This window comes from Halichondria panicea, chromosome 3 (genome assembly GCF_963675165.1).
Source record: "Halichondria panicea chromosome 3, odHalPani1.1, whole genome shotgun sequence".
Lineage (NCBI taxonomy): Eukaryota > Metazoa > Porifera > Demospongiae > Suberitida > Halichondriidae > Halichondria > Halichondria panicea.
Window position 1 is genome coordinate 3,161,934 of NC_087379.1, and position 23,841 is coordinate 3,185,774.

Here is a 23,841-nt window from a genome sequence, read left to right on the forward strand (position 1 = left end):
CGAAGATATATTGGGGTAGGAAGGTGCTAGGAAGGTGATCTTGTAATCATTATGAAGCTTTATAAGCACTGCTTTATTTGATTAAACAATAAAATGCAATTAATAATTTGCTCCATATAAGGGTGTTTTCCTAGGCCCTGTCACATATGATTACTTTGTACATTAAAACTGTGCATGGAAACTGTGCAGGTGCATCCACAAGTGACGTTGTATCGACATCCCCACTTATTTATGCTTTCCCCACCATGCGCAATCCTTTCGTTAACTTTGTGATCTATTATAGTCACAGTTGATAAAATAAAATTATGTATGAATTGAAACATACACACAGCAAAAATAACATTGAAAATTGATTGATTGAAAGTTCTATAAATGAACAATGAGCAATTATATGATTATAGCTAAACACTAACTAATCAATGTCACAAATACTTTAAAAAGTCACAAATTCAATATCACTTGAAATGCCTTCTTCACAAAGTCCACCTACTACAATAATCTTATTGCGCAAATTGCTGACTAGGCAGTTTGATCGACCCGCATCCATGTGTGACACTTCTTCCCAGATATTGTTGAGAATGCTGTACTTGAAAATAACATTTGAGAATGATGAGTCGCTTTTTTTGCCCCCAACCGCAAACAGCTCTCCACGAAACGAAGTGAAGGAGGCTCGGCAAACAGGCAGATCGTGAGTGTGGTGCCATGTCTTCTTATCGAGGTCACGGGGAAAAGATGCTGCTTTGCTACTGGTGGCTAACGGGGTAGGCGATAAGAGTGCCGAGAGAGAACATGTAAGAGTGGAGAAAAGACTCTTGGACTTCATGAAGTACCCTCCGCCTAGGTAGACACGCTCACCACACACAGTGGCACACGATCCATGCAGAGGGTAAGGAAGAGAGGCGACTGAGCTCCACGAGCGACTGTGGAATCGTAAGACCTCAACCGAAGCGATAGTGCTGTAGTCAGATTTCAAACCACCAGCAACAATGAGCACATTCGGTGTGCTCACAGCACAAGAATTTGAACGCTCTTCAAGCATTTGTGGGTACGATTCAAACCAACTTTCCAGACCATTCGTATCAATCAGACTTCGAACCCTTTTGGAGCCCTGTCCGCCAATGCAAGTGAGGACGTCCTGAACAGCCGTTAGTGTGAAGGCACTTTCCACATACTCAGGCAAAATAGACCAACGATTAGCGTCAAAATCGAACTTGCATATCTCTTTGCTATTGTAGGGTCGGAAGTAGGCACAAGAGCCCACAGAGGCAGTAGAGCCAGCGTGCATCTTTATCGGAGCTGGATAGTCATTCTTGTAGATATGGACTGTGCCATCTTTCTTAAAACGTGGAACAGGTTTCGGTTTAAATTTCTTCTTTTCTTTCGGATCAATCTTGTTGAGCTTCTGAATCTCTTTCTGGAGGGCGGCAAGATGTTCTTCATTGGTGGCAAGGTACTCCTCCAAATCTTGGATCCTCTTGTCTCTGTATCTGAGTGCATCTTGAAATGATTTGATTTTGGAGGTTAGAAGGCCTTCGAGATGTCGTACTTCACTTTTCTTGTTCTGAACGATACCATCTTTCACGGAGACACTCGACTCCGCTTGCTCAAGTCGACGCTGCAATTGGCGTATATGTTCGACCTTCGAATATAAATCAAATTGCATGTTTCGAAACTGGTAGTCGTCATTTTTTGAGAGGTACTGCTGGTCTCTGATCGTTTGATTCTGGACTTCCATTTGTTGTTGCAAACGCACAATTTCTCTCTCTTTCACTTCAAGCTCTTTTTCCAAAGATTCAATGATATCACTCTGCATCATCTTTGAGTCTCCCTGTCTCACAATGCTGGATTTGAGACGATCATTCTCTCGTTCTTTGTCTGCCAAACTCAAGCTCACTTTTTGCAGTTGTCGGGCACGAATATCAAGCATTTCATTTCTCTCTCCTATTTCTTTGTGTGCTTCATCCACAGTTTCTCGGAGCCTCTGCAGCTCACTCTCGAGTAGACTGCGCTGTTTTGTGTACTGTGCCTCCAACCGTGACAGTTGATCATCAAAAGTGCGTGCCCTGTTTGAATCAATGGCCATACTCTCAGCAAATTCTTCCCTCTCTTTCAGGGATTCAAAACTGGTGCAGAGCTCTCGAGCCGATGGGCGGTCTTCAGGGTTGTCTTTCAGACAATTGAGGGCAAACGGACGTAGAAGATCTGTGGATTGAATCATTTTCAGGTGGGATTGCCTTCGTTCCGCTTCGAGGATGGAAAATTGAGCCTCGGACGTTTTTGATGGATCGCGAGGGTCAGGAACAATGTAAGTTTTGAAACGAGGCTTGGGATCAGGCCAAAGCCTTGTGCATATCTGGACAACTATTACACCAAATGAAAAGCAATCCAGCTTTTCACTGTGGACTGGTGGATCATTGAGAGCCTCAGGGGGCATGAATGATATCGTCCCAGGGCAGAGCGTCCGTGAACCACTAGAGTTGGTGAACATGGACATTCCAAAATCTGTAACTTTGGCTCGAATTCTGTCGTTGATTAGAATATTGTTGCTAGAAAGATCACGGTGGATAATTCCGTTGGAATGAAGAAAGCGAAGGGCCAGAACGATACCATGGCAAAGCATCACACGAACATGAAGTGGTACTGGAGATTGGTATGACTGTAGAAAGTGTGCGAGATTGATGTCCATCAGCTCCATTAGGAGTATCGAAGATCCTGTTTCGGGATCACGATACGTTTGCAAATACTGCACAATGTGTGGATGGTGAATTTGACTCAAAACTTGACACTCTTGCTCGAATCTCTGAATGGGTGAGAGGTGGCTGCTAGCTAAAACCGACATTGAGCTGTCTTGTGCTTCGAACAAAATTGGGTAGATGATTTTTGCGGCACAGAGAAGGTTGTCACACTTGGCCTTGCAGACGACACCATATGATCCTGCTCCAAGGTTCTCAGATTTGAATAGTTCGATACCTTCGTAACGGAACTGTTGTATTTCTGCCATTCTGTGGTTAGTGTGTGATACAATAGTAGTGTACACTATGGCTATTTCGCTACATATAACAGTTTTGATGTACATGTTTAATAGTTACACGTAGTTTGGGTGAAGCCAAAAGTATGAATACAAGCGGCTCACTACAACCAACATCAAACGCTTATCAGATTCAGTGTGGGGTATACACACCCGTAGCCCACACATACGTACCATTATATTAATTGCATGTGATAATCAGTCAATCAATAATTGTGACAGTGCCAATGAAAAGGGACCTTAACGCGGGCATTTTCGAATCAGTTTTTATTGTTGAATCAGATAGAGTGTCCTTCAAGCTTCAAAATGATACCAAGATCGACCTTCTAGCTACTTTCTTTCCGGAGATATGTTCGAGGGAACGCTACAAAGGTATTGCAACGCCTTCTTGAGTAAATGACGCTCAAACGTCATGAATAATTGAAGTTCAATTATTGCCTTCCGGGCACTTCCGTATACTCATAGCTTAGTAAAAGATGTTCTGGAGAAGACAAGTTAGTTAGATGAAGGCTAGGCGTTCTAGGACTCTCTAGCTAGCTAGTATAGCTATGTAGCTGGCACCTAGGAAGGATCTTCGAAGAAATAAAGAGACAAAGACTCCCGTCGCTCGAATGGTAAGCTCTCATGTCTTGTTATAAGCTTGTACTTATTATCTGTGTAATGTATCAGTCTTATAAAAGATCCCTCACTTGTATGGAGCCTACAGAAAGTGTCTCTGTCCTTCATACAGCTTAAAGGAAGCCTAAGTGATCTATTATAGGTAGTCTTTCACTTAGTATTCGTCCGTATCGATCTAAGGCTTGATCCAACTTATTAGTATAGCCTTATAAAAAGCTTTCCTCCTTTAATTTAGTACTGGTATCACTGCCATTGTGCTTAGTAGTAACAGGCCTGATGGGATGGGTGATTACATCATGGAGGGCCCAGGAAACTGCGTGGAATTGTCATATAACATTTATATTGATGGTTCCCCCAGGTGGTGGTAAGTGTCGGAGGTCTGAGAAACGCTAGTCTATTGACTAGAATGTAAGTGACATTTATTGTGTCTATCTTAACTTACTAGTTATCTGTAGGTTGTTACGGAGTGTTTATGAGGACAAGTGGCACGGGATACGTACATCTAAAGAAACAAGAGTGGATCTACGCCAAGCTAGCTAGCTAGATAGGCTGCTCTTTCTAATCTATTTCTGTTGCTAAATTATGTTTGTTAAGAAGTGGAGCTATAATATACCTGGCTCCTCTTAAGTACTGGGCTGATGAAATAGTCCTGTACATGTTAAAAATAATTAACAATAATAGGGACATTCCCAGGGAATTTCCCCTCACGTAGACAGTAAATTTCATTGTAAAAAATGAACGTTCGGTGAGTTTCTTCAACGTCCGCGCTTGACCTGTTTAAAGCTTCGTAGAGACCCAAATTTTTACAGGTAGGTAGAGGAAGGGTTGAAGTTAGCACCTGTGAAAAAAAACTTTTTTTGCCCATGTTTTTCATTTCTACTAAATTGGCCTATAGCGCGTTAAGGTCCCTTTTCATTGGCACTGTCACAAATGATCCACTTAATATAATGATCCACTTAATATACATGTATACATGCAACCATGATCAAAATTAGGTTGGTGCATATCAATCATCAACTATCAGTGGCTTGTACCGCATGGACTGCCTAGAGATAATTGAGAACTTGATTCTGTTGAATAAGCTACAAGCAGACCTCAGCTGCATACAATAATAATTATAAGAGGTTTCCTAAGATTAAAAGCCAGCAGGTTAGAGCTTGTGGCACCAGAGATTGTTAAGCAACGAGCCAGACTTTAGCAACGGGTTTTCTTAGGTTGTACCACTTCAGTGCAAGAGATTGTTAAGCAACACATCACACTTCTCAGTCTAAGGTCAACCTCAGCTACATGTACATTGTGTGATCTTTTGTTCGTGTTTGTGATGAAGAGTACAACTAATTAATCAACAATCAGGTGAACTGCGAAATGTATTTTGTGTATTTTTGAAGCATAATGAAAGCATTACACAAGGCTCGAATACAAACAATCCTATCGCAAAAATAAACCTTTTAGATAAGCATTTACAGCAGCCAATACTACTGACACATCATAATAAATAAACCTATATAAATTAACAAACTCTAGGATTCATGGGCTCTCTTTCCTAACATTAATGTTTCATGCTTCATAAAGCTAATAAGTGGTTTCCAGTCTACCTTTCTTAATAATACATTCAATTAATCATGAGTGCTAAGAGTCAATCAATTACAAGACACATAATAATTACAAGACACATACTAATTATTATGGAACTTGCCTGGTAGATACTTGCTCATCATCACACATGATGCAGATCAGCCAGTACAATTATACACAGCGTTGTTCAGGTCATAATATGGCCGGCCTGCGCCTAGCTCCTATTGATGTTCAGATGTGATGCGCGCGGTGAAGGTACACATTCTCTCTGTTTATTGTTAGATTTAGGTGCCAAGCCCCACCTAAGGGTGTGTGTTAATTAAAGACATGCGGATGACAAGCGGATGTTAATTACATGTGCGCATGTGCAAAGCGGGACAGTCACATGACATTCAGCAAATGTTGCAGCAAATTGCAGCATATAATAAACAAACATGACTGTTTCTATAAATAATTAATTATGCACAGTGGTTAAATAAAAATAATTGATTAGGTAGCATGAATCAGTCATTTCAGGGGAAGAGTGGATATCCGTCTGCTGTGAGTATCGGAACTCCCACAGAGGACAGAATGAACAACACCAGAATCAGCAACATAGGATACACAACCACAGTGGTCCCTATGGTTACCAAAGCATTCACAGCTCGAGCCTTGGTAAACTTCGAGTCCGAGGGTCCAAAGAGAGCGAGGAAAGTGCTACAGAAGACGAGCGTATAAGTAATGGCAAGTACAGTATTGAGGAGTAGAATTTGTCCAAAACGTGTGAAGAGTTCAATTGTTGTGAAGAGCAATGGAATGATTGCTAAGATGGTTGTCATGGCAGAGCTGACTATTGAGACACCCACAAACGAAATAGATGCTGCAACACGCTTAACTCGTATAGAGGCTCCAGACATAAACTGCACGGGATGGGATATACATGTACATCATGTACATGTACACATTAGAAACTTAATAGGCGACGTGTATAGTAACCTTTAGCTGCAAACACAGCACAAACAGTATTATTAATGCACATACATGCACATACATGACGTATAGATTTACAGAAATTAACACTTTGAGCACAAAACTCTTAATAACTGCATGCTATTAGTCTTACCTTGAACTGTTCCACATAGGCAATGTGTTCGGGAGTGGCAGACATATAACCCTCACACAAGTGAATACAGTAATCCAAGGAGTTACCGACCACAATAGTCAGAGTTATGGCCTCCACAATGCCAAGCTTCCAACCAAACACCACAAACATTGCAAGCAGTGAGAAAACAATGCTTAGAACAGTCAACTTGATTGCAACGAACACCCTCCAATTGTACGTGAGGAACACTATGATCACCATACACAGTAGTATAGACACACAAATTCCATACAAAGAGCCATCCACAGCCAATACTTCGATGTTGACTTCCACCCACTTCTCAGACGCCTGAAACCCGGAGGAAAGGAGTTTATCTGCTCCCTCATAGAGTTCTCCAGGTCCCGACTGCTCACTGATAGCGGACAGTTCCCCTGAGAGAAAGTCTTCCCATTGTTGGTAGTCTTTCACACTGTCAGACGGGGAGTCATTTGGACTAGTGGTCTGTATTGGGCAACAGAATGCAGAGAGTTGGATAGAATTACACTGTATACATACAATTTGGCCATATGTTGCGTCTAAAATGCTTTCTTGGAAGCTAATATGAATGAATGGTATGCAGGTACTATTGTACACATTCCTTGTACATGTAAGTTCAATTAAAGGACTTGTTATTTGGCAGCATACAATGCATAAAATTTATACACTTTAAGGAAGTGGTCACTTTCAAAAGGATGACTTATAATTACTGTTTATGTCAACTTTATTGCAGAACCAAGGTTTTTAATTGTGTGTGTACAAAGCTAGGGCCTTGAGTATGAAGTATACGTAATGACTTACAGATTTGAAGGCCATGGACAAGTAGCGCAAGTTCTTTGTTCCACCATCAGTACTGTTATAATAAGAATCTGCGGCAGCAGTCACAGAGACATTCCTGGTATCTTGTCTTAACAAAGGCTGACACTCGGGTAGGCTCTGAGCAGAGTAGTAGAGGCAACGAAAGGAAGAGGAGAGTAAAGTACGGGGGAAACAGTTATAGTTTCCCTCCATGATGAGACCATTGTCTGGGCTAGAAATGTTGGTACAGATTCGGCAGAAAGCTCGAACAGCTCCCTTGGGATTGATTATGCCGGGTCTGGAACTGCAGGTAAAATTACCTACAAACGAGTCGTCTTGCACAGCATAGTTCTATATGGGAGGCACACGTAGTTAAAAAGGTCATACATGTATATCCGATAAATAATCCTTTATATGCATGTACATTGTACGTGTACGAACAGTCAATGTTTACATCGTTTTCCCGACCAATCCCTAATATACATGCATTACATGCATTCTGGAATGTGCAGGCATATAATCATCAAGACATGACACTTGCCATAAAAGAGCAGTCTTATACGTGCTCACCCCATTAGATAGGAATTCAGATGATTCAACTCTCTTAATATCTTTGATTCCAAACACGACGTTGACAACGACGTTATTAGAATAAAGGTTGGAGAGAATATCCACTTCCTCCCCACCACTATTGGGAGTATGAGTGGGGGGATTCGTTACAGGGGCAGATGGTGTATGGTCCCCATTGTTAGTGGTATGGGTGACTGGTGGGTGTGTGACGGGCGGTGGTGCTTGTGTAGTGGATGGGGGACGTGGGGTTTGTGGAGGGTCAGTATGTGGAGGGGTGGTTACAGGGGGTGCTTGGGTATGTGGAGGGGTGGTTACAAGAGGTGCTTGGGTATGGGCAGGAGTGGAGTGGGAGGGAGTGAAGTGGGAGGGTTTGGATGTGGGTGGTGAGGACGTGGGAGGCTTGGTTGACGAGCTGGAGGTTCCCCCACCACCAGTAGAGGGGGGAGGGATGTAAGGTACTGTGAGAATGTAAATGTTGAGCCTTTAAACATTAATTTTGATGAGATTACAACTAAACATTATATCGACCAGTAATTACATGTACATGTATCATCCGATCATCAAACTCACATGATCCTCCACAGCCATTAATGCAGTCCAAAATCCCACCCTCTGTTAGATTCCCTGTTAGATCAAGCAACTTCTGGATGTTGGAGTTTGAGTTAAACAGCTGGGGAGGACGGTCTGAGAATCGAAGTAGGCCGACCACAAGTCCTATTGAAAGAATCAAACTAAGTAGGTACACCCAAATGCAGAACATCTTCAGTAGCAGAAATCTGAGCTTTCCAAATTTGGTCTTCACTAACTGAAAGAAAAGAACAGGCCTCGCAATACAGTGTAGCATCGTGAGCTGGAGGAATGTTGACACTTTCTCCACAGGCAAAGTTTTCTGGATCATTTCAGTTTGCACAATATGCGCCATACCCTGTGTTTCTGCTACTGTAACATTTGATTCCAGGGTTACATCATTATTGTCTCTTTCTGAAAGGAGGTCTGTCGACTCGCTTTCCTTATAATATGTTAAATCAGCCTGATTATCATTCTCTGTTCCAATTTCTTCCTCATCCAATTCAGACAATCTGACATGAGGTATAGTCACTGTAATTTGCTTATGAGCACAGGGCAGCGAACAAGGGTAGTAGCAACAGTTCTCACAATATCTGAACACAGCATGCCATATATGTAAGGCAAGAGGGAGAACAATGAGCACTTGAATATAGCAAAATATCACCACTAGACCCATGAAGATGCCGAACTGCTTCACGGCAGGGATCTGCATGCAAAGAGGAGAGAGTATAAAAACATAATAGCAAACACGAATATACAAATACAACAGTAGATTTGGTTAGGAAGAAGAAATAGTATTAGCACAGCTAAGTTCGTGCTGACAACCTATGCGGGTAATAAAATGGCCACACAAAATTGCGCACAGTACCCAGCTACAACCGCATGAGACTAAAAAATACCTCCCATGCGGGGAATCGAACCCCGGCCACGACGGTGAGAGCGTCGGATCCTAACCACTAGACCACATGGGACTTCACATTTGAGAGCATTTCTCAATAGTACTACAATTTCAATCAATACTCAAAAGTTAAGTTGACAGTTAGTTAATGACTGTTAATTTTGAATGTAAGCATTTAAATCCCGTAATAGTAACGGGACAAAAAAGACTTCGCATAAGACATTACAGAGTTTGACAGTATAGGGTCAGCCCTAAAAGGTGCATGTACATGTAATTGTATACGTCAGCAGCAAAAAAACATGACTACTTAATATAGTCCCTCCCACACGTCCATGAATTCTCGATACATTAATAAACCAGTACAAACCACTTACCGCTGATATTGCGTTGGCAAAGAAAGCCACTGAGGTTGTTAGTGATGTGACAAAGGTGGCCTTGCCAGCAGTAAGTATAGTGTAGCCCAGGCGCTGATGGAGGAGAGGAAGAGATTTCAGTTTGCCAGATTGTTTGAAGGTGTTGATGAAGACAAAGACATCGTCCACTCCTATACCAATCACCACAAACACGGAGACAACGTTCAGCACATTCAGAGTCTTGATACCTGCATGAAGAGTATAAATGTACATGCGCTACGTGTAGCCGGGTAGGAAATAAACTGGAGTTTGGCATTCCTCAGTTCTCTCTGATCTTCTACCAATGTTTAGAAATAACTATTCAGGGGTACACTGTATAAACTAGCAATTTTGGCTAGGTATAGCCAGATGTTTGCATATATATACATACTAGAGATGTAGTGCCAATTAAATGTTTGATGCTGCTACAGTAGTATTCTATTCAATATACATACATGTAAGTGTACACATGGGCAAAGGTGTGCCAGCAATCAGAATTATAAACTACCTGTCCTTGTACAACGGAATGCAAGAGATATTCTTACCAAGGATTATTCTGTAAACAAAGTAAGCCCATGGGAAGCAGCTGAACACACTGTAGATCCCCAGCACAGTCAGCCACACAGAGAACCCACTCAGCACAAACACCACTATCACTATCAAGACAAAAGAGGCGATGGCAAGTAGATAATCGTGAATTATGGCACTGTCCACTTGGTAGTCATATAGTCCTGTGCCACCATAGATTACCTCTAGTTCACTGTGTGTGGATAAACACGTATAAATTAACCAAATACGGTGCATCATGCGGAGATCAATTATATACAGGAAGTTCAATCACATGTGTGTACAGTACATCATGCGGAGATCAATTACATGTATAATTATACAGGAAGTTCAATCACATGTGTGTACAAGTACATAGGTACATCATGCGGAGATCAATTATATACAGGAAGTTCAATCACATGTGTGTACAGTACATATATAGGTACATGTAGCTGTGGGTCATTAGTTCAGCATACTGTTAAAACTTACCCTCCACTAGCTTTTTCAAAGAGAGGAACAAGAGAAATGTAGTAATCAAACACGGCACGTTGCTGCTCTCCAATATTATCACGTGTAGCACCATTGTAACAAGGCAGGGGTAATCCAACACTCAGCTGTGACCTTAGTAGCTTTGCTTTGATCTGATTTGTAGATTTGACGACGGTGATTTGCCCCCCAGTGTACCAAAGTGCCTGGTCGAGATGATCCTTAAACTGTAGCAGAGACTTAGTGAGATTAGGAGTGAATCCATCTAGAGTATTGTATACATAACTGCCGTCAGAGTTCCTAGGATACAGACTAGACATCACAGAGTTCAGACGATCACAAAGTGCGCTGCCACTCTTCTTGTGACAAACATTAGCATATCCATCGGAGTTGTATATTTCGTTTTCCATGCTGTGTATCAGACTCAGACGTTCTTTAGTGAGAAGATTGTTGTCTTCAACACCATCACGTACTTTGTAGATTAGCTCTAAATTCCAAGTGCCGTACCTACTCATATCAATGTTCTGGTAACGGTGGCCCGGTTGAGGTGTACAATCTCCACCATCCACAGATCTCTTCATAACACTTTCTGCATCTCGCTTGACAATATTGCTTGTTTGGGTTACATTATTCTGCGATGAAGCATTTAGATATCTCCCAGCTTTGGCAGCCGAGAAAGAGTCCCAGTGTTTTTGTGAAGGGTGGTTTGGGATCGTGAAAGAGGTTAGAGAGACATTTATGTCAGGGGGGTAGAGACTGATAGCAGTCCCCAGCAAGGTAGCAAAAATACCCACGTTCAGAGTGAGAAGAATAACAGACACAAGAGGTGCTTTCTCGTGGAAAAATACGAACTTCAGAATCCAGTTGAAGACCATGCTTGCTGGACCAAATGCGCCTTTTTTCAACTCTGTAGTTTGGCTAGGGACCGTTATATCTCCAGATTGCACAGATAAAACTTGTTGTTGGCCATTTCGATTTCTCCAAAACTTCCACTTAGGAGCTGGTTTGTCAGTATCTTCTGAATCAGACTGTAGGCCATGGAAACGGAGTTTCTGAAAAGCTTCACTCGTTTCATCTTCTGTATCTGTTAGTTCTGTGTCAGATTCCAGAGAAGACTCTAGTTCCACAAGACTGCTTTCTTCTGACATGATAAATGTACAGTACAGCTAGCTATAGGACTAGGAACAAGGAAGCTACTGGTCCAAAGACTTTGTTTATCCACGTTTAGAGCAACCGCATTAATTACCACATCATTTACGTACACGCCCACACAACTTAACAACATAATACCACATCTAAGCAGCAGTTGAACTCATACTGTGTTCGTAATTGTAAGACTGCTCTGAGCTACTGGTTGAGTCATATTTTCTAATGTTATATCCTGTAGCAGGCCTGTGAGGTAGTAGAGGCGACGTAGACCCATCTTGCTTATTCACATTCATATTTCGCACTCGGTGATTGAGTCCCGGTTTCTGTGATGTTGTCGTGTCTGTATCGAGCTCACCCACCAGTCGTCCCTTGATGGCATCTACACATGGTCCACAGAGAGAGTTAAAGAGCCGAGTACGTATAGTGGGGGAGAGGAAAACATAGAGGACAGCGTTTCCCCAGCCCTGGCCTCCATCGCCAATAGCCTGGGGAGGGGGCGGGGCGATAAACACATGTACGTACAGCTTACAATTACATCCTCTGTTCTTGAACTAGGAACAAATATTTGTAGCCTGGCTTTGACTACACAGACCTGTAGTCAAAGGTGCATGGCTATAGCTACATGCATACAGTGTGTACTGTGAATACTGTGCTTTGCAGCTCACTAGGGCAGCAAACAGTGTTACATTGATAAAAATGGTGCCATTGTTTGCTTGTGTAAATAAACTGTTTCTCTTATCTCAATGAAGTGTAGTGCTCAAGATTTAGTTTCAAAGCACAAATACTATGATTACTGGGTTAAAAAGGATTAACATACAATAAAGACACGTGTACATACATCGAGTTAGGATAACAGGCATATTCATTGTACAGAATAGGCATCTCACAGCTAATTATGCTGACTATAATTATAGTATTTGTATCAACATGTATGTATCAACAAGGTAGTAGTGTAAGGTAATTCATAGTTAGTGTGGAGTACACTACTAGACTATGGGAATAATGATAATTATGCTTACTTGCAGTATCCCTAAGGCTAAGTACACATCACGCAACTGAGGGGTGATACAAGGAGCATCTTTGTTGGAGGGCAGACTAAGAGAGACAATCAGCTGAATGGTTCCCCACATTCTGAGTAGGATGAACAGCATCGGGATAGCCATCAATCTCCACTCTACTTGTAACATCCGCGGCTCAATCTCAGTATTCTGCAACTGGCGACGAGTCTGTATAGCAGCAGAGAAAAAATTACACAGTAATCCCATTGTATACTTTTGTTATGAAAGCAACCTTTTAGTTAATTTGCTTAAGCAATGATATACGGTGAACCCTCAAGTGTAAACATAGTGATCAATACACAACAGTTACACGTTCAGCTGTGCATGTACATGTATAGCTCAAAAGAGACTACAGGAATAGCAACACATTTTACAATTCATAGCATATAAATGTACATAATAATTATTATGCTCACCCGGTGAATATGGCAAAAGATGAGCAAGTACAGGACTGTGACACACATATAGCTGATGAATTCCCAGCCCTTTCCAGCCACTAGTATAAAAACAACGGTCAGCTCATTCTGCCTCAAACCATGGTAGTTGTAGTCCTTCACGTAGCACCAGTTAGAAGCTGCATACGGAGCATAACCGAGCTTGCCTGTACCTAGCAGTGGCAGAATGATTATCAGGGGCACTCCCCAAGCAATGACATTGTACACAGAGAGTAGTTTTCCTGCGAAATGGAAACGTTTGAAGACAATGATCAGGAAGAAGTGTAAGGCGAGAAATACTGTCCAAAAAAACGAGACAAGGGACGACCATGCTGTTATAGTGGCTTGAGCTTCGCATAGTATGAGGAAGACCTGACATTCAGATGAATTAGTTTTTCCAAAGTGGGTTAAAAAGTTTACCGAACCGAAAATGTAGCCAACAGCACTGATGAAATCAGCGATTGCCAAAAAGGTAATTATCTTCTGGGTGGTAGTACGTAAGTCCTTGAGTAGACAGAATGCTAATACGATCAAAAGTGAACCCAAACAAGACAGAATGCATGAGACAATGCTCACATAGCTTGGAGACGCTCCAATGTCAAAACTGACTAAATCTTTGCTTGATTTTCCACTGCAGTTGAAACTGAGAGGGCATGTTACATTCTGACTTTCCATTAATACTGTTCAGCACTGCCAGGGCTAGCCAATTGGATAAATATCTAGAGGCTGTTTAATATCTCACAACATGACAACGACAAACGAGTCACTTCAATATGCAATGTTGACACACTTTAAAATATTCCCACAGCCACGTGCTTGTGTGGGTGGTCAAAGCTTACAAGCCCCACCTTTTGCAAGCTTGCACTCTAAGAGCTGCAACACCCCCTAGCCTTAGCCCTATCAGTGACAAGACAAACTTTTTGGCTAGTTAAAAATGTCTTTGAGTGGATGGGACTGGTCTGAGCCTGCTGTTTGCCCTCATTCTTTTGAGTGCCCAAGCAACCTGGAAAGTTTTGACATTGGAAGAGCACCAAGTTATGTGAGCTTAGTTTCAAGCTCCCTATCATGCATGGGCAGCATATTAATTGTCCTGACCTATTGCTTATTGAAAGAAATGAGGTCAGGAGCACAGGCAATTATTACATTGCTAGCTATTGCAGACTTCTTCACAGGATTTGGGTACATCATAGGATCTATCAATTTCCTAGTAAATTTTAAGGATCAGAAAGTCGATCATGATTGTCCTGCTTTCACAAGTATTTGTGAGATTCAGAGTTTCATAACCACCTGGTCTACCATGAGCTCGTATTGTTGGAATTCTATCTTAGCGTTTTATTTCTTTCTGATACTCGTATATGGTAACAAGAAACTGGCCAATCGTTTGATTCCCCTGTATAACATTGTTGCGTGGATTGGGCCATTGCTTATTGTGTTCCCTCTACTTGTTGAGAATAAGCTTGGCTACGCACCTTATGTTGCTTCAAACTGGTGTTATATCAAAGATATGGACTACAAAGAGAAAATTTCTGATAATGTTAATACGATTGTGTACATACTTATTGCTGGAAAACTGTGGGAGGTTATGTGCTATGTTTTCATCTTGGTGCTGTATGTCTGGATCAAGATTAGTATAAATAAGGTAAGATCATTGTTATTTACATGTCTATAATTGGGCCAATTAACTTTCATTGTACTATTGTGCATGCACAGTTAATTGCCGGTATACTAATCTTGGTGCTTCCCAAGTCAATGGCAGTCATTGTATACTAACAATCTAAATAACAGCTGAATTGGTACTAGGTGCAATACTCACCAGTACTTGGTTATCATAATAATTATTATAAAGCTATACAAAATGAGGGAAATAATAAAAAATAATAATTTTCAGACAAGATCTCGTCTCACGAATGAAGATCACTCTACTGCGATGCAAAAGACTATCCCTGTGGAGAAACGACTCCTGGCTATTCCAATTTTGTACATATTTCTCAGGATGTGGGGAACATTGCAGTTCTTTTATTCGCTTATTGTTTCAAACTCGAATCACGGTGGTTGTATCCCTTCCACTGTAAAGATAGTCTACACAGTGTTTGGGATCTTGCAGGTAAGTCTTTGTTGTTCTAGAGTTCTAAGCATTAATTACGTGTACCCTTCAGTTTATAATTATGTGATAACAGAGGCCTATAAGTTCCATATCGAGAATGACTGTAAATATAATCACTGTCTTTTGTACGAGAGTTATAATACGGCTTTAAACTTTGGCTCCTTGTTGTGTATAATTATGCATAATTATATGCATCAACCCCAATACAGTTGCTTGGTTTCCATGCATTGCCTAAATTCATACACATGTACCAGGCTATAGGAGACGGTGGGCAGGGTTGGTGCAATGCAATCCTCTACATAATCCTATCACCCATGATGAGGAGGAAGCTGTGTGGAGAGCCCTGTGAGAGTTGTTTGCAAGCAACTGAGAAACGATTACAGAAGTTGCTTGAAAGTAATGCAAGCGATCAACCAGCACCGGAAGAAGAGCAAGCTGTAATTTCTGAGATCAACGACTATCAAAGCGTTCAAGAGGATATTGCGGAATCAGTAAAGAACCAAGCAAGTGGATACAAGATTCAAAAGTATGATTCGACTTCAATGACTGCACCTGACCAAATCTCCTCAAGAGGGTTTTCTGTCAGTAACAAAATTAATAGCTGAAGTAACCCTAAATCTATATAGAATGGTTTTGTAACGTTTGTGTGTGATGTTGTGTGTGTGTGTCAACCTATCAGTGGCAAATATATGTAAAAACATGCAGTAGATTTACAGTATAGTCTATACCAGTCTGCATGTAGTCTTCAATTAAGCCATAAAACATCTAGACTGGATATAGGATTAAATCTAGATTCTATTTCTGGCAATCTTTACCCATGCAGCATGCACAATGGTCAATGGCGCTGTTGTCACATTGCTTAATATGTGATCTAGCATGGAGGAATTGTTTGAAGCAAGTAATGTCGACTACTGTGTTCAACCTGAGCAAGACTGCAGCCACGTCCAATCCAACAATTCCTACAGCTCCTTCAGTGTCGGTCCAGTGCCTTGTTATTTGAGCATTGTCTCCGATACTCTGTCTTGCATAGCCTGTGTGACCATGCTAGCAATTTATATAACATGGGCCGACATTCGACAAAACATTGCACAAGCTATCGTCACTTTTATAGCTATAGCTGACTTCCTAACGGCTGCAGGCTATTTGACTGGCTCGTTCAACTTGTTGACACATGTGTTCACTGATCGCCGACCAGACAGACGCGGATGTGATGTGTTCACCACAGTGTGTGAGGTTCAAAGCTATATCGTTACCTATGCCACAATGAGTTCTTATTTCTGGACCATCATTCTGGCATTTCATTTTTATATGACTATTGCTCAGGAGCGTCCAAATTTCACGAAGCGATTACTGCCATTCTACCATCTTATTGCTTGGGGTGTTCCGATACTAATAGCATTTCCACTTCTATGTGTTGGAAAGTTAGCATATGCTCCATTTGTCACAGGCATGTGGTGTTATATGGAAATTTATCGCAACTCTCCACCTTTCGGCGATAATGGTACTGCTGTTTCCGTCGTCACACAGCTGCCAGAAATAGTTGCCTTTTTTCTAATTATCGTTTTATTCTCTCTGACGTGGATCACAATCTATAAACAGGTATGTGAGAGAAGTAAATTAATGTTACAAACTTGGTCCTTTTTCTATATACATGTATTAATGGTACCGTTATGTAAGACCTTAGGGCATGTCATACCCTTTGGATGCTGTAGTAAGTGTCAAAAATTGTATTTTCAGCATCGCTTAGTTACTTATTCGTACGTTGCCAACAAAAGAGTACTTGGGTTCAGGAGGCTCTGAAATTTCAACTATGATTTCTATTGTCTTTTCACAGGCAAAGGTAGTTGTGCATCAAGGTGGCCTACTAGTGAGAGAGCAGGCAGTTGCCATGGAGAGAGTGTCTAGAGTGAGCAGGATACTTCTATTCGTACCAGTGTTGTTTGTTCTCCTGAGAGTGTGGGCAGTAGTACAATTCCTGTACATAAGCTACCTTAGTCATCTGACAGACGAGAGTGGTCGCTGTATTCCCACTGACCCTCACAAGACCATTCACGTTGCACTTGGTGTACTGCAGGTTAGCTATGATCGTACTTACAATAAAGTAAGACATATGCATGCATACTTAGTCAGTACTGCGCTAGCTTATAGCAGGCCGCACTTCTTTAAGGCCTGCGAAGGAGCTAGGCTACTACTTCTCATGCCTCATATTAAGCTGATTTCAGATGCATGCTGGGCACTCTCACTAAATTTGAAAAAACGTGATAATCATACCCATCCCTTAATTGTCAAACTTTAGGGGCAAACTACCACATAGCAGGTAAATGTTCGCAGTTTTTGCTGATCGAGCATGTGCCGCAAACATTTATACCCACGAATTTATGCATGTATGCATGCTGCAAAAAGGCTGTTATTTAAATCCGCGAAAACCTTCTAATGGTATTTCTGCAAAACTTTTATACCACCCTCAAAATACACCCGCTATATACGGTATAGCTCATCCGAAATCGAGAATTTGTTCTGTCTAGGAGATCACGATCACAATTATTATTTGCACGATTTATTGTCATTAATCGATTGTGCTGGTGTTAGAGAATAAGTAATATAGTTTTTGTTATGATAACGCATCATGCAGAAATCCTGGGATTTATAACAATTTGAAATTTCATACTCAGGCAATAGGCGCTGGTGGACAGGGCTGGACCAATGCCATTCTCTACATCTTCTTCTCTCCAAAGATCAGGCGAAGGTTGCTGTGCTGTTTCTTTGCACGCTGCAAGGAACAGTGTGGAAAGAGGAAATCCAGAGAGTCTCAGAATGCATCTGTCACTCAATGCAGTCCACTTTTGGAATCTGTCACTTCTGCATCATTTGTGAGAGACAGGAATGTGGTATAAGTGCATAAACCATTAGCTATTTGGCTGATTACATGTTCATTGATGTCACACTTTGCTATAGTAATAATGTGTGCAAGAGGATGATGCAAAAATGCTTGAGGCGTTACGCAATGCATGAGCGTATATATAAACTATGAGCGAGTACATTACTCAACTTTGAGCATTATTGCATGTCCGACAATACAACTTATTACACACTTAAGTGATTTAAAGTACAGTCACATGACTGGATTTGATGGATGTAATTGGCTGTATATAGGTCACATTATATCAGCAATAACTCAACATAAAAATGTTATGTGGTGCATGCATGCATAAGCAGAATTTGTGTGCATAAAATATCATTATTTTGATGATTATTTTAGTTTTCTGTATACCGGCGGTACATAATCTTGAACGCTGTTATGATCACGATATTTTATTATACTCGTAATCATGGCACGATTTATTGATCAATTGTCCTGGTGTTAGAGAATAGGTAATATAGTTTTTTTGTTATGATAACGCATCAGAAATCCTGGGATTGGTTCCATCTCGTATATACAATGTACTTGCTATAAGTTATGCATTAATTTTTAATGTTCATGCATCCAATATGTATATGCATGTATATATAGCGGCTAATATAATTATTATACAGATAATAGAGCGGAAACGATCTCCATGGTCTGGCTCATTATAGTAGCTGATATTATAAGGCTTGAGGTTTGATTGCACCATTATTAGTTACTCGTATAACTTTGAATATTGGTTCTTGCTTTTCATTGCCTGAATTCATACACCAGCGTATAATAATATATAGGAGCCAGTGGGCATGCAGGGTTGGTGCAATGCAATCCTATCACCCAATGGTAAGGAGGAAGCTATGTGGAGAGCCCTGTAGAGGTGCTTACAAGCAACTGAGAAATTACTACTGTAACAGAAATTGTTCGAAATATATAATTCAAGCGATCGACCTGCACTTGAAGAAGCTGTAGTTTCTGGCATCATTGGCTATGGATTATTGCGAATCAGAGGAACCGAGAAGTAGATATACAAGATCAAAACGTCTGATTAAACTTCTGAACGACAGCACCTGACAAAAGAGGGTTTTCTGTCAGTAACAAAATTAATACTAACAACTTAGGGTTGTAAAAAAATGTTCAGTCTTGACTCCTCTTGAACCCTCTAGATTATGACCAGATTATATAACCAGATAACAGATAACAATGCTAATTAAGATCTTCTACTATTATCTGCAGTGCTAGCAGTTTTGTGTAAACAGCTGGAAATCTGATGATCTAGCATTAAAAATTATATACTTCAGACTTGCTAGCATGGATGAACTGTTTGAAACTAATGATGACTACTGTGTTCAACCTGAGCAAGACTGCAGCCACATCCAATCCAACCTTTCCTACAGCTCCTTCAGTGTCGGTCCAGTGCCTTGTTATGTGGGCATTGTCTCTGATACTCTGTCTTGCGTAGCCTGTGTGACCATGCTAGCAATTTACATAACATGGACTGAAATTCGACAAAACATTGCACAAGCTATTGTCACTTTTATAGCTATAGCTGACTTCCTAACGGCTGCCGGCTATTTGACAAGCTCGTTCAACTTGTTGGTATATGTGTTCACTGATCACCGACCAGACAGACACGGATGTGATGTGTTCACCACAATGTGTGAGATTCAGAGCTATGTCGTTACCTATGGCACAATGAGTTCTTTTTTCTGGACCATTATTCTGGCATTTCATTTTTATATGACTATTGCTCAAGAACGTCCAAATTTCACGAAGCGATTACTGCCATTTTACCATCTTATTGCTTGGGGTGTTCCGATACTAATAGCATTTCCACTTCTATGTGTTGGAAAGTTAGCATATGCTCCATTTGTCACAGGCATGTGGTGTTACATGGAAATCTATCGCAACTCTCCACCTTTTGGCAAGAACAATACTGTTGTTTCCCTAGTGGTTACACAGCTGCCAGAAATAGTTGCCTTCCTGCTTATCATTACTTTCTTTTCTTTGACGTGGATCAAAATCTACAAGCAGGTTAGCTAATAAAAAGTAAAATAGCAATCATGGCCAAGAGGCTCGATTATTACTTCTATTATTTTTATGACAGGCAAAAGCTACTGTAGGCCAAGCTGGACTACTGGTGAAAGAGCGGGAAGTTGCCATGGAAAAAGTATCTAGAGTGGGCAGGATACTTCTATTCATCCCAGTGTTGTTTGTTCTCCTGAGAGTGTGGGCGGTTGTACAGTACTTCTATACTATCTACCTTACTCATCTGACAGACGAGAGTGGTCACTGTATTCCCTCTGATCCTCACAAAACAATTCATGTGGTGCTTGGTGTATTGCAGGTTAGATTCAATTGTGTCTTACTATACAACTATTGTAACTGCTTCAATTTATATTGTATGCTGTATTGTGTGACAATTGTATGTGTTTGCCCAGCAATCACTGAAAAGAAATCGATTAGATTGAGCTCTGCGTAAACTCACCGAGTTTCATGCATGGCCATGCACGTAATGGTCTGTGTCAAAATTACTATATGACAATGTACACGTGTGCATTCATATTACAATAATTATGCATGTCAACATGCATATGCCATTACAATAATTATGCATGCATGTACCATATAGCGGGAAATTTTCCCATATAGCGTGACATTTTCGTAGAGTGCAAAATTTCGAGGGCAGAGTAGTTATAACGCGAAAATAAAAACTGGGATAAACTCCCACGCACTCGGTATTTCACATGCAAAGCTATTGGTAGGTATGGTTTCCTGGCATTGAACCGCGAATATTAGAACCATGAACATTTCTGCTGAGGGCTCTGAAGCCAAATAGCGAAAATGTTCCGCTATACGGTACATGTTACAATATGCATGCTATACGTGAGTACAGATGTAGTGTACTTGGACCACAATAATCTAGGCTCCACCCTTTTCTATCTGTACAATCATGTATGTTGACATGCATGTTGACTATAGTCTCCCAAGCCACATCCCTTCACTCTAAAAAGGGTCTGGCAACAGTGTGCCGCCGCCACCAATCAGATTGTAAATTTGTGAAACATCATATTGTCAAACCATGCATGCACACCACATGATGTCATGGATTAGCATACTGATAGGCTGAGCAGCTAATAGTGGGCATAAAAGTGATACATAATTAAAGGTAATGTTGTTGACTCTTCTTCGAGTGAAGGGGCATGGCTTGCAACACTACATGTTGACATGCATGCATAATTATTGTAACATGTATTATGTATGTTGACATGCATATTGTAACGTGCATATTGCCATGCATATTGTGATTAATGTGCATTGTCATAGTCATTTTGACACAGATAACACCTCATATCACGTGAAGTTTTATGAGGCAAATTAAGAAATTATTTTCACCTTAGTACCAGGGATGTGCTGTTAGTGCACTGGAATTTGTACAGCCATTATAATCCCGTATCAGTAATCGCACGTCGTCAAGCGAGTAATTGCATGGAGTATGGTTATTCGTGCAATAACTATAGGGATTAATAGCACTCAAACAAGCACTGGCAAGGTAAGCCTTGCCAGTGCTTGTTACTCGTGCTATTAATCCCTATATAAATTATTTTAACCGTACTATTATTGTACTGTTTTCAGATTTCATGTGCTCTATCATTCACGCATCCATAACAGGCAATAGGCGCTGGTGGACAGGGTTGGACCAATGCCATTCTCTACATCTTCTTCTCTCCAAAGATCAGGCAAAGGTTGCTGTGCTGTTTCTTTGCACGCTGCAAGGAACAGTGTGGAAACAGGAAATCCAGAGAGTCTCACAATGCATCCACCACTCGTTGCAGTCCACCTTTGGAACCTATCAGCACTGAACTATTTGTGAAAGACTGGAGCGTGGTATGAACCACTAACTAGTACTGAATATTGGCTGATTGTATTGTATGTTGATGACTAATATTTTATGTGGTGCAGACTTCGCGTGTACGAATAATTATGTTAGCATATCTCCCTTCCTACACTCATCTGAGCTCTGTAATTATCATGCTTTAATAGTGTTGTGGTTAATTTATATTTTGGCTGGTGTTGGAGAATAGATGGGTGTGGCCTGTTCACCCAAAAGAAGGGTGGACGGGTTTCAAGCCTAATCTGAATTTGTACTGTACTATCTATGAATATCGTTAATATTGGCCACGCCTCTATCGCAGAGCTCAGCTTGCTCTGCGATAAGGGGAGGGGCTGGAGCAATCTGATTAGTGCTGCAAAGCATTATATACGTATAATGATTCGGCTTGGTCCAGGCTCTTCTTGCAGTAGTACACAAATCCAGATATAGGCTTGAAACCCGTTTTCCCTTCTTTTGGGTGGATGGACCACACCCATTATTCTCCAACACCACCCAAAATATGATAAATTTGATTTCTGAGCTATATACAACATCAGAAGTCATGTTGAATCTCGTACTTGGCCTTATTGTTTCATACACTTATTGCCCAGTGAATGGGCAAATCAAAGCAACCCAGCTATAGTGCTCTGTATATGGCATGTTGCATCACTACCATAGCAACCCAGTGCAATATATGGCATGTGCATAGCAATTAGCACATTGAAATGTTTCGTGACCCTAAGCATATGGTTATAATACGCTCCATCTACTCATTTGCTCCTGCATGGCTTCACACAGCCTTCAATACATTTTCGCGGAATGACCGTTAGAAACGTTTTCGCCGATTTAATTTTTGCAGAATAGCAGCCTTTTTGCAGCATGCATGCATGCGATATTAAATTCGTGGGTATAAATGTTCGCGGTACATGCTGAATCAGCGATAACCGCAAATATTTACACCCTCGAAATATACTACAAATAAATACAAATAAATCAACAGATGCATTTTACACTGAGAAAAATAATACGAAATCATTCAATAATCTCTTAGCCTAAACTTGCACCAACAGTACTCTTGCTTGCATGTAATTATACGTGTATATGTATAGGCCAAATTGATAATTACAACTTTTCAGCAGATTGAACCTCTCTTGGCATACATGGGCTTACCCCCCCCCCCCCCCCCCCAAAGAACCTGACTGTTAGAAAATTTATTTCGTGCAGATACATACTAAGAATGCTATCACAGGTATATCTATGACTGAGCCCCCGTTCACTGTACTGCATGCATGTAGATACATAATCTTACAGAGGAATAAGCAGAGGTTCAACGAGATTCTGCTGAAAAACTGGTTGTCATTTTCAGTTTGGTCCTAAGAAAGTTCTGGTTCATATCTACATGATGTAGCTATTTAGCTCTTTGGCCATTACAACAAACCGAGCAAACTGTTGCCATATGCAATTCAGCAACAAGAAGAATGCATGCATGAGTCAATGACTAGTTCACCATAGTGTACATCTATCTTCTTGCTTTTTATGGATATCTTATCTTCAGCTATGAGGATAAGTTTATGAGGATGATTGTAGTTTAGCATTACTGTTTGCAGTCGAGTAAAACATTGTTTGAAGACCTTGCAAACCTCTTGTACTGTTGTTGCCTGCGCTTCAGTAACAATTTTTCAGTGTAAGTTACAATTGCTTGGGAATTTCAAAGTATTTGCACGG

The 23,841-nt window shown here is 40.9% G+C and overlaps 4 protein-coding genes and 1 non-coding gene across 7 annotated transcripts; 1 reads left to right on the forward strand and 4 right to left on the reverse strand.

Moving 5' to 3' along the window:
- Positions 1-283: 283 nt before the first annotated feature.
- Positions 284-5,511, reverse strand: LOC135332922 (probable serine/threonine-protein kinase kinY). Its single transcript, XM_064527851.1, has 2 exons — positions 5,343-5,511; positions 284-3,002 (listed from the first exon to the last, which is right to left on the reverse strand). The coding sequence occupies exons 1-2, from the start codon at positions 5,369-5,371 to the stop codon at positions 434-436; spliced, it is 2,598 nt and encodes an 865-aa protein (XP_064383921.1). The 5' UTR covers positions 5,372-5,511; the 3' UTR covers positions 284-433.
- A 96-nt stretch (positions 5,512-5,607) lies between these two features.
- On the reverse strand, positions 5,608-11,852 carry LOC135332921 (protein dispatched homolog 3-like). The gene is made up of 8 exons (XM_064527850.1): positions 10,602-11,852; positions 10,109-10,323; positions 9,546-9,772; positions 8,277-8,979; positions 7,707-8,164; positions 7,140-7,487; positions 6,324-6,803; positions 5,608-6,120 (listed from the first exon to the last, which is right to left on the reverse strand). Exons 1-8 carry the CDS (start codon positions 11,744-11,746, stop codon positions 5,734-5,736), a joined length of 3,963 nt encoding a protein of 1,320 aa, XP_064383920.1. The 5' UTR covers positions 11,747-11,852; the 3' UTR covers positions 5,608-5,733.
- Positions 9,173-9,244, reverse strand: Trnae-cuc (transfer RNA glutamic acid (anticodon CUC)). Its single transcript has one exon. It is a non-coding gene; the product is annotated as a tRNA-Glu (tRNA).
- Positions 11,853-11,873: 21 nt separating the features above from the next.
- On the reverse strand, positions 11,874-14,045 carry LOC135332923 (G-protein coupled receptor 157-like). Its single transcript, XM_064527852.1, has 3 exons — positions 13,222-14,045; positions 12,767-12,973; positions 11,874-12,232 (listed from the first exon to the last, which is right to left on the reverse strand). The coding sequence occupies exons 1-3, from the start codon at positions 13,912-13,914 to the stop codon at positions 11,894-11,896; spliced, it is 1,239 nt and encodes a 412-aa protein (XP_064383922.1). The 5' UTR covers positions 13,915-14,045; the 3' UTR covers positions 11,874-11,893.
- Positions 14,046-14,095: 50 nt separating this feature from the next.
- LOC135332924 (G-protein coupled receptor 157-like) lies at positions 14,096-22,320 on the forward strand. Of its 3 annotated transcripts, none has more exons than XR_010393686.1 (5): positions 14,096-14,878; positions 15,128-15,343; positions 15,598-16,942; positions 17,178-17,417; positions 18,016-18,318. XR_010393686.1 is itself a non-coding variant. In XM_064527853.1 (5 exons), exons 3-5 carry the CDS (start codon positions 19,554-19,556, stop codon positions 22,134-22,136), a joined length of 1,185 nt encoding a protein of 394 aa, XP_064383923.1. In that variant the 5' UTR covers positions 16,135-16,942; positions 17,178-17,417; positions 18,016-19,553; the 3' UTR covers positions 22,137-22,320. The 3 variants fall into 3 exon arrangements, 2 of the variants coding, with proteins under 2 accessions (XP_064383923.1, XP_064383924.1); XM_064527853.1 differs by lacking the exons at positions 14,096-14,878; positions 15,128-15,343 and adding exons at positions 20,350-20,589; positions 21,915-22,320 and having other exon boundaries at positions 16,135-16,942; positions 18,016-20,276; XM_064527854.1 differs by lacking the exons at positions 14,096-14,878; positions 15,128-15,343 and having other exon boundaries at positions 16,139-16,942.
- The last annotated feature ends 1,521 nt before the right edge of the window (positions 22,321-23,841 follow it).